This window comes from Xiphias gladius, chromosome 19, assembly GCF_016859285.1.
Source record: "Xiphias gladius isolate SHS-SW01 ecotype Sanya breed wild chromosome 19, ASM1685928v1, whole genome shotgun sequence".
NCBI lineage: Eukaryota > Metazoa > Chordata > Actinopteri > Istiophoriformes > Xiphiidae > Xiphias > Xiphias gladius.
In genome coordinates, this window is record NC_053418.1 from 23,227,437 (window position 1) to 23,242,988 (window position 15,552).

General features: G+C 40.2%; 1 protein-coding gene across 3 annotated transcripts in view; it reads right to left on the reverse strand.

Annotated features, from left to right (window-relative positions):
- Positions 1-308: 308 nt before the first annotated feature.
- Positions 309-15,552, reverse strand: part of galnt9 (polypeptide N-acetylgalactosaminyltransferase 9) — an 89,980-nt gene continuing 74,736 nt past the window's right edge. For 2 of the 3 annotated variants that reach the window (XM_040155576.1, XM_040155578.1), the window contains 5 exons: positions 13,422-13,607; positions 10,966-11,103; positions 8,983-9,078; positions 1,419-1,586; positions 309-1,175 (listed from right to left, as the gene is read on the reverse strand). In XM_040155576.1, coding sequence (XP_040011510.1) covers positions 1,029-1,175; positions 1,419-1,586; positions 8,983-9,078; positions 10,966-11,103; positions 13,422-13,607 — 735 coding nt within the window. In that variant the 3' untranslated portion in view covers positions 309-1,028. Of the gene's footprint in view, positions 1,176-1,418; positions 1,587-1,708; positions 1,788-8,982; positions 9,079-10,965; positions 11,104-13,421; positions 13,608-15,552 lie in introns of those variants that run through there. The other variant, XM_040155577.1, reaches the window with a different exon arrangement.

The following is a 15,552-nucleotide window of genomic DNA, read 5'->3' on the forward strand; positions in this document are numbered from 1 at the left end:
CAATTGTCCTGGTGTTGTTAGCACCTGGCTTTACAATAGTACAAAAGAAAATACATAGTTTTTATCTAACACACAGCCAAGTACATTCAGGGAGCAAACTTTGGCACTGAATTCTTTGAACTGATGATTCAACTGAAAGAAGAAAGAGAAAGAAGGAGAGGCGATCCCTCATAAAAATGATTTTATTATCCTAATTGTTATCAGAGGATGGATATCAATTTTTCACTTTTTACAATATATTACTATCATTAGACTGTTTTATACATTGTTTTATATATTAATAACTTTCAAATAATTTTGTACATGCTTTTGGGACTGACATTCCCTGGTCAGATGAAGCAGAAAAATGAGAAAAAAGGCACATGATTGCTCCCGTCCATAGTGAGCAATACAGTCCAAAGAAACAAAGAACTGTAGTGGTTTTTGTGAGTGCAGGTGAAATGCCTCCCGATCAGATGATGGGCAGCCCCTTTGAAGCATTTTACATGACTTGCCAAGGCAGCCCAATATGTCCAAAGCAATTTTCCAAATCACAGCCCAAAATAATCACTTTGATGTGGAAATTGACAGCAATTATTTCTTTTGATTTGCTCAGATGCACTCAGAAAAAAAGCAAGACACACACACGCACACTCTTTCTCATCTCTAGTTTTACAGTAAAAACAAAAAAAATTACTAGGGTCTTGAACCACCTTCAGGGGCGACACTCTTGTTACTTGTGTCTTGTTACTCTGTTCTGTACATGTAGCTGAATGTCAGAAATGTGGGCCATTTCAAACAGCGCAGCTTGCCATAAGGTCTCTGTGAACACACAGCTCAGTGGAACACATAAATTGATCATATTCTTCTTTAACGCTCAATGTTGGAAGCACTGTGGCCTGAGGGAAGCTCAGTGTGCAGTGCAGTCTATAGTGTGAAATACCGCACACTAGCAACACCAGTCCCTGCTTCGCTCTGAACTGTCCAGTTAGAGATCCAAAATCGACTTCAAACAGTGCCCAAACTGTCTCAGAGGTTGTTCTCTGGCTTCAGTGCCTGGGATGCTTAATCCAGTTTCGTATCATCCACTTCTGACCAGAGCATCTCTGGACCACTAGGCGAAGGCCAAAGTTGGCATCTTTGGACATTTCTACCTCCAAGCATCGACCAGTGTCCCTGCTGATGATTGGACCATTCTGCAACAACAGCACATTGAAATATGACCAAATTTGTGCAATAACCTTGAGAAGAATAACTCCCATATTCTAATGCCTGTTGTTATGGCTTGAACTTCTGAAGTTACAGTTACAGTTATTAGGCATTCGGTAACGTGTCACTGTCTTATGTTTCACTACATTTTCATTACATTTAGTGTGTTTGAAGTGTCACAGTGTTGAAGGTCATCAGGAAAAGGGTAGATCATGTGTTTTCTTTTTTACCTGTGTAAAGTCCCAAAGCCTCTGGGAAATCCTTGAAACTGCATCGCATTTTTTCAGACTGGGAGTACGTCCTCTGCCATCGTCAACGAGGCATTTCGTGTCAGGCAGGAAGGTGGTTGACCCCAGGGGTCCTAGCTGGAGAAGCCCCTCAGTAGAATAGCGGGCGAGCTGCAAGACAGAGATAACCGATGTGTCACACTGCTGGACTCTGTAGCAGCAATCATAGCTTTGAAAAACAAATACTCAACTTTTGAGAGAGCACCTCAATATCTGCGGAAAGCACAAGCACAAGCATTCAGTGTGACAGCTGAATGTGTTGTGCAGTGATGCTGTTTAGCTGCTCTGCCCTAAAAAGACAGACACCAGTAACTACAGAAGCAGAGAGCAAGAAAAGTTGTCAGGCTGGTTGGCAAACTTGCATAACAGATAGAAAGGTTGTGATGCTTCCATTTTATACCTTTTTAAGCTGATTATTTTACACAAGAAAGTAATTGACATATGATCTATAGGATAATACAGAAAATGCAGATACTGCACTCTGCCTTTAGATAATGTTCACTGAATACAAGGGGGAAATACTGCATCTACATTTATCAACAAAATGTGTTCTTTCAGCTTTGATTATTTGCAGCCATCTTGTCTGCGTCACTGTTTTACTGTGTGTATAGGTTTTGTAGGATATTTAGGAGCAGAACAACAGATTCAGATATTCCTGAGGTGTGATGCCTCTCAGGCTTCCCCCAAAAGGTTCACCCCCCCCTTCAAATGCCAAGGACTATTTCCATTTAGACTGGTGTTTGCATTTAAAGACAATCAAAGCCCTCCTGGAAGAGGCAGGAGTTGGGACTGTTATGTTTTATTGAAAAAATATGGAAAAACCAATAAATTAATTTAATTTTATGTCACCAGTTATCTTGAATGGAGCCTTCTAGAGCCCGGAGATTACTAAACCAATGTGTAGTTACTGCAGTTTAGCTTGGTTTTTAGCACTCATCTATAGTAACAGCAGATTTAAAAAGCTGATTTTACAGAAATTATACATTGCAATGTTATAATAACCTATTTTTATATGGTAGAGCAGATGCCAAAAAGTAAGATTTAGGAAAATGTCCTAGATTTAAAAATACAAGACTGTGTTTCCTCATTACATGTTGTTTTGTAGAATATTTCAGTGTACAGTACTGCATTGAAACTACAGTGTACAGCTTATTAATGCCACAAACATTTCCCCAAACCAAAACTTGATCCCCCACTGTTTAATCCTGCACATGAAAGGCTCTGTGATGATATGTATCTATTATGTAAGGATACAGTAGAGATAGCATTGATTATTTATGGGAGTGATCCTCTCTGAAAAATGAGATGCCAAAGATAGGGAGGTCTTCAATATGACACAGTATCCCTGCTTTGAGGGGAAGCATACATACATAACCGTCCTGTATCACACACGCACACTGTCTTCTATTTAAGCACAGGGTGGGTATCTATGTCATGTTATTCAAAGTGCGGGAGGAATCAATGTAACAGAATGCCTCTGAATCCAGACTGTTATGAACAATGTGTCTTTCGATGCTTTATTGATTGTTTTCTGTCCTACTGTGATTGCTTTTCAGTCTTTAGGAGCAGATTTTTTGAGGGTCTGGTTAAGAAAAGGACATTTTCAACCCCACTGCAAAAGCAGGTCCTTGTGACTATCATCTCTACAAACCTGTAGACGAATCTCTTAAAACTTCAAATGTAATAGTATGAAAAGCTATTATAGTGGTATACTGATATACTGATCCTTGTTCAAGCACCTTTGTAAGTCAATTTTAGCATGTAAAACTGATATAACTTGCATGTATGCATGTATGGAGAAGCTAAAACTACGGTAAGTGGCCTGTGTGGGTGTTGCTCCTTGTGAGAAGAGAGAATGCAGGGAGTTTGTAATCCAATGTTCTGCCACAAAGAACCATTCGGAACAAATAGGAAAACAATGAAACGCCACTTTGTGTTTCACTCAAGGTTCACCAGAGCTGGTTGGGCTGTTCATAAAGATGCTGGTAAGGATAATTCTTTGCACTAAGGTATGGTAGACATTTACATAAGCATATTTCAAACTCTCAGACTAATGCAAGACATATAACGCAGTGAATTTGTGCTATGTTAGTCAAGGTGGCAGTCTAAAGGTCATCATAGCTTGATTAAGAAACCTTCATGGAATTTTGCATTGCTGTCTTGGGTCTTTTGGGGTTATATCGCTCTAAGCAGATTTATCCATTGTGTAAACTATGACTGGGCACAAGGAAAACCCCATATAATCCCCACTAATACCTGCTTACAGTTCAGTCTGGCAGCCTTTTATGTGCTAATACATCTAAAATGCCACCATAACAAATAATTAAGGCAAGGAAATTATTCTGCCAAGCCAATTAACCTGTGGCCCTTATGCAGCAAGATTAGACGCTTCATTGCCTTCCTGCCATCTTAAAAGTTTTGCAGCCACTTTGGAGGTCAAGCTAATCACAAGTTTCTTAATTAGCTCATTAATGGTGCAATGCTGTGACATTATAAATAGAAGATCGAGTGTTTGTACATTGTATTGGGTATAACTCCCACATTTCTACCTTTCTAGTACCTTTCTCCACCAGGAAGTTAAGATTAAGTTTATGCCACAGATTATGGAAAATGTTTTAAGAAGGGCTTGGCTTGGGGCCAGCACATGTGACTACAGCATGATGTGGGAATCTACGCCATACCGTAGATACCTCTTCACAATCTTATATAGGGGAGACTTAAGAGGCCCCTTAGCATAAGTGGTGCAGAGGGTGTCCATCAGCACCATGCACACCCGAGTGCACCACACATAGCTGGGATTCCTTGTGAGAGGGAACCCAAGAAAGAGAGCACTGCAAGTCTGCTTTTGAGTCTGAGGGTCTTATTTACGTGGTGGTGCAGCAGCCAGTTCTAGGGCAGTTGTTGGAAATTTGGTAAAAATTGGGTCCTCCCTGTTGTGCCCAGAATAGATGTCTGACAAACTCTTGATTTTTTTAACAAAAGCAAAGTAAATACTTGAAGCAAATGTGCAGCAATAATAGCTTAAAAATGCTTAAAATTTAGATAAACTATTTTTATTAATCACTCATTTAATGTGGTTAAAGCAGGAACATGGCTTGATCATTCTCCATTGATCTTTAAATTTGTGATGGCCTGTCTGTTTTCCACAGCTGCTTTCTACTGTATGAAAAGTTTCTCCTTCAGTTCATTAAATCCCTGCAAACATCTGATGGCAGTGGGACGCGCACACTATGTTGGTAAATCTGCAGCCTCCGAGTGGAGAAGTGCCACACCAGAGCTCAGTGCCATTACACACCGTTCTCTGAGTTTACCTTTAACCACATGCAAGTAACATTGGTCTGCTACTAAATAATTCCACACACCTCTCCACACATCAGAGTGGACATTTAAAACCTTGTATTCTGCCTGTTTATGTGGGAGATCTGGACTCTTTTTTTTGTTTTGTTTTTAAGCAAAATGTCATCTCTTTCATTCTTGAAATGCAAACACTATAGCTGCTTTGACACATGGACTACAACCCTGAACTTATCTACCCAGAGAAGCTGTATGTATGAATGAAAATGTCTGAATCAGTTGGACCGGACATTGAGCAGAATTTACCCTGCCAGCTCTCTAGTACAAAGTGTGTCTAATGTCCGATTGAGCCGATGTGTGAATACAACCAGTCACTGTCCGGAGAATACACAGCGAGCGAGTGGGCGTGTTGATGATGTTTCTGTCCTGGTTCCTGCTCTACCCAGCCACCACCCCTCGCTTATATCAAACACAGTATTTCCAGTAATTGGGAACGTGCCTCATGCAGACAGTCTCTGGACATGGTCCGGAGTTCATATCTGAAAAAGGCTTATGTATTACATGAACTAGGATATGATGTGACTATTTGTGACAGGAGATAGAGTAGAATTCTAAATTAAAATATTGGTGAGTGATGTCAACAGCTTCACTAAAGAATTTTTCTAACTTGTTTCTATTGTTGTTGTACTAAAACCATGAGCATGTGCCTCTGGCTGCAGATTTGTGGTGCTGTGTTCACGTCTTGGCACCAGCCACCGAAGAAGTGTCTTTCCATTTGTTTAGCTACTGATTTCACGCTTCATTGCGACTAGCACAGTTGTTTCAGAGATCTGAGACCAGTGATGTGACTGGCTGCGAGTGTATTTATTAATCACCACGCCCTCTGATCTATATTCACCTTCACCTAGCCCATACATGAACCATGGAAAAAGATGCATCATTTACTTTAACAGACTACTGCTTTGTGTGTGTGGGTGTGTATGTATGTAAGTAGCTCTCTGTAGCTCCTTCACCATGCTTTCACTGCATTATACTATTGGACAAAGGTGAGACATTGTCCATGATTCGGATTTCCAGTGGGAGAGCCAGCAGAAAGAGACTCATTCCTCAGAAGCACAATGAAGATTTATGCCAGCCACTTTTTTTTTTTTCATAAGTAAAAGAAGCAATGGTAAAAAGGAATGCAAAATCACAGTGTCCCATGAAACTGAATTAGGCCCACTCACAGTAATGTTGGTCATCGCTGTAATCTAATGATACAACGACACAAAATTCATCTCCATTTGTTTATTTCCCCCGGGGATCAGGCTTAGAGGAGTCAGAGAAGCTTTACATTACTGGACCCTGCTAAGCTTTCACTGGAGGAGAGGAGAGGAGAGGCCAGTGAGCTACTGGTGTCCTTATAATCCTCCCTCATATGACAGATAATGAAGACGTCATTCACTAGCAAGAGAAGCAATTAGGCATGGTGGCTAATGTACGAAAAAGTGATGCATGAATAGCATTTGCATGATTTGTCTTCGGGATTGGCTTTTGTTTCACTGCACAAAAGCAAAGTAGGCACAAAAACAGGTAAACAGGCTCCCAACCATAGTGCCATTTGTCCTGGTATCTATCCAAGTAAAGGTTATACTGAGGGCATGTTCTTTTTTTCAGCAGCATCCGGCTGCATATTCATATAATTACATGCACTCTCACCTGGGAGTGCCCCAGTTTTCTGATGTTTCCTACTGAGCAGCACAAATAGAGTCATTGGAAATCACCTGGCTCATTTGTATCTTGTATGGTAGAACAGTCACAACAGCATCTGTGTATTATTAAGCCAAATAATTTAAATGGATTTCAACTTAACGTGAAACAGTGTGAAAATCTGGTTCATTGTAACACCAAACTTCCAAGACCGTATATATTGTTGTCTAGTAAGATCTATTCTGCAAAAATATGCTGTGTTATTTGGGATTTACATTCTCGTTATTTTAAAACAATATGTCCATGGCTAGTTCCAGTCATTTATATACATTTTCTAAAGAAATCTTTGTTTCAAAGTCTTCAGATATGTCTCAAATCATTTAAAATTGGAGCTTGAGTTTTGTTTATTTGCATAGGTAGATTAAAGTCTGCTTGTGAGATGAAGATTAGATGGCTGTATGGATCTGTGAAATAGTTGTGAAACGATCTGGAAGATTTCCAACCTTTAACTGCAGCTTGTATATAGAAGCACATGACTGGAAAACATAATTATCTTAATTGTAAGAAGTTGAAAATAAAGAGCTGATGGGTTGCAAGGATTGAAATGGGTTGCAATTCTGAAAAAGTGGTTCTGGAGGAGCAAACTTTTATGAAGAGCTGTGGAAAACACACTGACCCACACTATGTTGTAGCATGAGAAGTGATGATACATTAAACATTAAATTGTGTCAACAAAATAACCCCACATTCCTAATTATATCAATAGATTTTGTTATTATTTTTTTTACTGACAGAATCAATGTGTTATGTTCAAATCAAGTTCCCATGATTCGGTGGAATTAAGTGGCTGAGACTAACTTGAGGCATTACATTATTGTCAAGTGAATCTTTGATTAATTTCTGGAATATGATTTCAACCACTCCAATAACTCCTGTTTTTTTTAATATTTAGGGATAATTGCTCACAATATAACCAGTGCACATTAACAGCCATCAAACTTAACAGTTGGCATCGCAATAATTTTAACCAAACCAACCTGTTGGCGCCATTCACATTAATACCTGTTTATATGATCCACTAAACAACACGTTCTGTAATTCCTGGTTCATTTAATTTTAAATGCATATGTAGAGTATTAGTGCTGCAATTGAGCATGTTGATTGATGTTTTCACATTTTTAAATAAGTGCTACCATATTATTTACAATCTCATTTCATATTCTCCAACCGTAATACCCTGAATCTGTTTTGAATTTTATAGACGGTTCAAGTGCTCATTAAATAAGACAGGAGGCAAGAGGCAGCTCTGTCATCTTTCTCTCTGACTGGAAAAAAGAAAGACAGAGGTAATATCATGTATTTTTTTCCCCCTAAACGTAGACTCCAAAATCATCTATAAGTGTGCCTCATGTTCTACACTACAGTATGTTCAGTTTCTCTGAATTAAATTAAAACTGAATTTTTCAGTTTTTGAATGTGTAATGCAGATTTGATTGCAGAACGTCACACTGAATATATCTGTTGTATGTTTTTCCTTTATTTATTTTTCAATAATTAAATGTATCATGTTGAGGTGTGTTAAGCTCATGTTTGATTATCATCTACCTGAGCCTCCTGTTTTACATTTGTTTCTAGAGTTTGTGTTTGTTTTAGGCAGCACACTGTTAGCATGCTTCTTAGCTTTACCTGTTAGCTGAGGATGATTCTTTAGCTGTTGCTTGGTAGACTGAGCAGCATGCTGCCAGTGATAGCAACATGCTACTGAACTTGACATGTGGTCACGCTGGTTGTTATTAGCCAGCATGCTGTTAGCTGATGATAGGAGTTGTAGACAAAAATAATAAGTATAAGTTCCACCCAAATTCAACTTCAAAAACTCGTGGGTGTGTGGGGCCTTTAAAACTGATATTAAACCCATCTAGCTAGTTCTCTATCGATGAGTATCCTGAAACACATCTTTGGACACTGATCTCCAGAATACCTGTTTATGTAGAATATGGGTCCTGATGGATACACATACACATTAATTTCCATTTATGTAGCTCCTGATGTGATTTATAATTCACTGTATTTGCAATGCATTGGAACTACTTCACTGGTCATGTTGGGTATCATATTGTGTCTAGGGTGTCTCACTTAAAAGCTTCAGTTCAGAAACTATAGTTCTGTTAAATGAGAAGCAATCAGGCAAACATATTTCTCTCTATAGCGTTTTTGCTACCAACACAAATTTTAAATGAAATTAGATTTAACTTCTGGGGGTCATGAAGAGGAGAGTAATTATGCCACATCATCTTGAAGAGTCCTCAAGTGCTAAAATGCAGAATATGTTGATCCATAAATCTAAAAATGAGTGTTTGTTTGCCTGGAGGGCAATATAAAGAAACCAAACATACAAAACAACACTTGTAATATAATCTTGGAAGTATCAGCTCTACATTGACTGACTGAGAGCTTAAGTAATTTCATTATTGACTGATTTGCACGAGCACAGCAATGAACATGAACACGCAAATAGTCTGACCTGGGAGGACATGCCGTGGCAGGGGTAGAGGATAGCTTTGTCGTCATCCTCAGAGCCCTGGTCCAGGCAGTAGCCACTTGCCTTGCTGTTCCTCACCTGAAAGACAACACAGAGATACTGTTACTTGAAATGAGGAAGAGATGAGACAGAAGGTTGAGGCACTGTGGAGGGCAGGTCTGTGCATGGCCATAAGGACAGTACTAACGGTTTCTCTCTAGGAAGCATTTTAATTTCAACGTCACTTACTTATTGTTGCACAACTTATGATGGAGGTGAGGAACTCATTTCTTTCATCAACGTCAGTGGCATCAGTTTGATAAGAGAGTGGCTCCCCCACAAAAAATATTTAATTGGCATGGCTTTTCAAAACAAAAAAGCAGTCCCATGATGATCGCTGCAATTAGAGAGGATTCTGGGGAAAGCTCTGAATTTTGTGCAGTATTTGTGCAGTCTGCAAGAATTTCTACATGAAAGTAGTCAAATGAAAACATCCTGTAGTTTAGTTCACAATGTAGATTAATGTTTGCTGCAACTTACAAATATAAATATCAGTAAGGACTTTCAAAAGCATGTGTCAGTCAAATCCTGAAATGGAGCAGTTTTCTTCCACTACTCAAAATGTACTTCTTTGTTACTGGCTGCTGTGGCTACATTTGGCCCCCCAATTGAAAATGAGAGCAAATCAGTTGCAAATGTTTATTTAGCATTTCCCTATTCCCCGGAATCTAACCCCCCATTTTATTCCTGTGTGCATGTTACACTGCCACCTGCCCACAAGATCAATTTTAGCCTGTTCACACAGCAGAGTCTTATATCATCTCAAAGTGAAGGCTGGGCCATGATAGGATATTATTATGCATTGACCAGGCCCAGCTCTGTCTCCCCCTCTCCTCCAGGCCTCCAGATGGTGATGTGCATTGAGCATGAGTTTCAGCTCTGTGTGATTTGAATGCGTGAGGCTTAATTTCCAGGTTGTGACATATCTATCATGTGCTGTTGTCAGGGAAGGTTCCACTTGGCTGATCTGGTCAGCATTGCTGAGCGTGGTGCTGATGTTCAGTGACAGATGAGACTCACTTCTACGGCGGCAGCTGTGTGGCAACACAAGGTAAGTGTTTCCCAGCTTGTCAACAGATCTGAAATAGTGCCACTTAAGTGGCTGCCGCTCCAAGGAATCCATTAGCTGGGTGCAAGAGCCACAACAGGCGGCAGGGGAAACAAAGGAGGCAGTACATTCACATAGCTTTGATGAATCTAGAGGTTCATTTTGATGTATTCTGACATTGCACTTGGAGAGCATATTGATTTCCCTCTCTTTTCCATTGTTTAAACTGATATGAGGAAAAATGCTGCATTTCAGCAAACCCGAAACAGTGTCTGACTCTGGAGTGTGCTCAATTCTTCAACCTGTCATAATCTTGTTTTCTTCCCCCACTGTGCTGAGTGCACAGCCAAGCCCAAAACAATCAAGTTGGAAAGGAAAACTAATAAATGTTTAATTACAACTCATTATGAGGAAATTGCATCTAATCCTGTGTGGTGATGCTGCATTGCTATAGCAACGAGATACCTTTACCTTAGACTGGTTTCAGTGAATTCCTATTTATTTTCTGCCTGTCACTGTTTTGACCCCTGACTGTTTATCTGCTCATATCAGTTTGTGTTTGACCACTGCTGGGTGCAAAGAGTTTTGTACAAAATTAAGTAGATATTAACTAGCTGCATTAACACATCTGGGTCAAAGACAAACATTTCTCAACAAAGACACAAGTCACAGAAAAGATCCTGATAATGCTCAGCTCACAAATGAAAAAGTTCTCACCACCTCATTTTCTGCATTCATTATCTATGGAATCAAATTAGCTCTCTCTCTCTATGCATCCTCTATGAACCATCACTCTGTAATAGAATTACAGATGATGGTACAGCAAAATTAACATGCAGAGTATTTCCAATAATCCTGTTAACACTTATCCTTCTCACCTCGCCGTATGTTATGGTGTTGTTGTAGATCCGCATCTCCGGGTAGACATGTTCCAGGTACCAGCGGAAACTCCGACACTGCAGCCTCTTCCTTAAGGCCAAGCGCTCCGAGACATCCCCGAAATCAACCCCTGGGTTCTGTCAGCAAGTGGTACAAAACAAAGACAAAAAAACAAACAAAACACAACAAAAACGTCTTAGCCAGCAGGCACTTTGCTTAAGAACCAAGAGAGAGCACTAGCTGCTGGAGCAATGGAAGATGCAAGAGTGTTGAGGTGCTGAGAGGATGCAACAAGCATTTAGTTAAGAGATGGATAGATGCCCCTTTCATGTGGGACCTTCATTGTTCTTTCATTAGACATGATCTGTGCTCAGCAAACTCTAATCAGCTGCTTAATTATGAGCCCTCACGGCCCTGCCTGCATTATGGAGGTGGCTTCCCAGATTGATTGGGGGAATGCCTAATAGCTGCATTGCCTGGCACAGAGGCCTGATCGTGATGCACATGCACGCATACACTCACATACACACACACACACACACACACACACACACACACACACACACACACACACACACACACACACACACACACACAAAACCCATATTATCCATATATGTGCATATACAGTGCACTGATTAAATGTGCATGAATATGCAAATAAACACACATTCCTTGCTATTTAAAGGACAATGGCCTTCCCATAGAAATTGATGCAAAGGCATACGCACATACAACATACACACACACACACCCACACACCCAAACAAAAACACACAAACACACGAACATGTACACGTAAACACACACGAACACACACACACACACACACACACACACACACACACACACACACACACACACACACACACACACACACACACACACACACACACACAAACAGAGTTGTTTTATTGCCAGACAGTGTTCCCAAGCAAACCTTTCTCATCCGTTTCCCCTCTCTGCTGGAATCTACAGCCAGCTGCTGAACTTGCTCTCAACATCTGTTAATAATGAATTCTAGTTGGAAATACACTATTTTTTTGGGGTACCATAAAATGTCACTAAAAAATGCATTCAACTTCAGTGAGATGTTGTTTGGTATTTGGAATTGGCGCCGGGCATTGTGGAGCATCATAAAGCCTTCACCCACCCAAAGTAATTGTGCTCTCAGCGGGTACCTTAGACAATAACAAGAATCTGTGATTGTGTGTATGAGTGGGTTGGGAGGGAGGGAGGGGGGTACATGGAATAATCGTACTGTAAGGTCTTTGTTCCTTACACAAAATAACTCTGCACCACAGGACAGCTAGAGTAATAACATGCCATGCCACTGTGTTTGTAATTACACTGGAAAAGGGATGTGGCCCGATTGGCTAGTTTATCAAAGTTGACCCCCCCCCCCATAACATGTCCTCCGCACTGCACACACACACACACACACACACACACACACACACACACACACACCATGGTTACAACATTTCCCTAGTTGGCAGTTCCTGCACTTAATGGGTTCGCAAGTAATGATGTTTGTGCCAAATTTCTAAACGACATGCAGGCATCAGCAGCATATCAGACCTGTGTGTGACTGCTACACAGCCGCTTATTATCATTGCTGTTATGAACAGCAGTGTGTTGTTTTGAACAGTGTTCTGAGGTATGTATGTCAGTATGTATTTTATCTTATTTTTGTATCACGCACACAGATTGCCCAACCCTCATGGGTTTACAAGACACCAGAAGTACAGTTGCAGTGGGCAATCATTTCATTTCATTACAATATTACAGGTTACTTTACAGCTCCGCCTTAAAATATTCTGCCTTCTCTCCCAAATTGGACAAATAAAATCTGGTACAAAAAAAAAGGTTCCTTTTCTGAAGCAAAGCCTGTGGTTTTCAATCCTCCAGCCAGAAGAAACAAACATAAGTAGAGAACATTGTACAAAAAATCCCTTACATCCTCTTAGACAGGACAGCAAAACAAAAAATTAACCTCTTTCTAAATTTCCCCTAGCCCACTCAACAAATGAAGTCTGTCCTCCTCTGAGGTTTTCACTGACGTCCTTTACTGACACTCACCTTATTCTGCATGGCAAAAGGTAATTAGGATTCAATATTAAACTCTTCATTAATGAAAGTAGCTGTTTATTATTTTGCAGCCTATCTCAAAAGACCCTTGAAAGCAATTACGTTAAACTGATGTGCATGAAAATAGACTAGACATGAGGCTTCTCTCCTCCACTTGGTGCACCTTTCTCATTTGTTTGGAATGAGACTCCCCCGCTTCCTCACTCTGCCTTTGCTCTGTCACCGGTGTGAAGGTCAAGTGGGATGAAATATGAACTGGAGACCCGGGCTGCATGTCAGAATGAGAAATTGAGAATGGAAGAGAGGGGGCAAAGGGATCTCAGGGACTGAGGGAGGGCGTGACCTAAGATGGAGAAAAACTTACATTCATGGGAATGTTCCAGGCCATATAGACGTGGGATTTGTATTCATCCATCCACACCTCCGCGGCCCGCAGGGCATTGCGCTTAGCGTAGTAATCTATATCATTGTTGTAGGGCTTCTTGGTGCGCTCGATGTGGGCCACTCTGGCACATGGAAGGACTTCCATACTCCCCCCACACTGCCACACCTAGACAGTAGCAAGAAAGCGATTCAGTCAAACGTGGATTTTCATAGGAATTTCTTTACTGAGCTCCTTTTAAATACAGACATACATAAACATAGAACGCTACTGTCTGGGTGCACTGGATATGAAACTTTTTCACAGCTGTTGTTTACGAGAAGTGTGGACCGCAGTCAGATTCTGATAACTTTAAACTAAACATTAAAAAAAAACAAAACAGTCTTCACTTGGACTCTAGTTTTTTGACTGAAAAACAACCTCCCCAGGTCCAAATATGAAAAATGATGCCATTGAAAAGCCTTCTTATTCTCGCTCATGAGGCAGTCATCTTCGTGGGAACGTCCTCACTGTATCTGGCTAAAATATGAAGCTTTAGAACACACAGATCATGAGGATTCAGAGGCGGTTTATGCTGCAGGCATGGTTTAAGAAGTTCCTCTGGACATATTGAGACTTTTTCTTCCTAAATAAAAACTTGTTACCATTGGAGTGCATCTGAAATGAAGTCAAGTTGAACACAGTCTCAATTGACTTAGGGAGAAACATACTTGAGTATCATGAAGCAAGATAATTCATTATTCTGGTTTATCACAATTTTGGTTCTTACTTACATAGTTTTTTGCCATTATTCCTATCCAAAACCAAATAGTACAGAAGTACAGGAGTTTAAGGAGAAAAATATGCACATATTCATTTCTTGCCACTACTTGGAGGAAATTTAAATACTATCATGGACAAAGGTCCAGTATGTGTCATCATTAATGCGTAGTAACAGTTGCATCATCTTCATAACTGGACTTGCTGTGACAAATCATATACTTTTCTGATGCAGTTCATTGTTTAAAATATAAGATATTTGTATATTATTACAGCTCACAAGAGTCAGGACAAATGTACCAGACACAGTCCATCCAACTACAAAGGTAAAAGACCAAAGAAAATAATTTACATTTACACAATTTTATCTCACCACCTTCTCCTTTTAGCTAGATAGTCTTAGCATGGCACATATGTGCTCCATGCTGCAATATAGTGTTACTGCCCGTTGTTTTCTGCGGAGGCAAGTGATAAATTGCAAAAGTCGTCGGCGAGGTACCTATGACAACAAGAAATCCTTGATACCATCAGTGCTGTGCGTATGACAGAAGGAATGATATATAAAGCCAGGAAGTAAATCTACGTGTGTTATCTTGAAAAGCATCAATCACAGTAGAAAGTATTGAGTGACTGTCTGCTGAGGGATGTGGTGACACTCAACCAACATACTCAAGGTAAGAAAAGTGGCAGGCAGTCACATGGTAGTAAAACAGTCATTTCTTACTGTGCAGCAAAAGATTTGAATTTTAAAACCCTCTGCTGAATAACATCCTCCATTGATAGTCTGCAAATCTGCAAATCTATGCCATGCTGTGGGAAAGTGGCCCAGCAGTTAGAAACACCATCAGAATGCCACAGCATATGGTAATGTCCTTCCAGACGTACAAACTGCCGAGCCTCCACCACCCACAGTCTCTTAATGATGATCTCCACAATGCGTAACAGATGTTCTGATCCATTAAGTTCTCTCTGTACGCAAAAGCCCCACCCCCCCAGATGGTGTTAAAGAAGAAGGCTGCTGCAAAACTATTTTCTCAATTAAGCCCAGAGCAGGGGTGAAGTTGTTTTGAGCTGACCTTGTTTATTTAATGCCATGGAAGTAAATACATTTTCTGGTTTAGAGCATGTTCACAAGAAGCATGAATGGAGTGGTTTATTGAAACTTCTGAATTTCCTCCTATAGTTTTGTTCTCTTGGCCAAGCTAGAGCATTGAACCTATAGTAACAAATACTGACCTCAGTTATGGTCAGTTATGTTATGTTAAACTAACTACCGAGCATGACGCCTTAATGAAAATGCTCTGAAGATAATTAAAATCTCTTTTAAGAATTTGGTTTTGTCTGGTTTTATTAC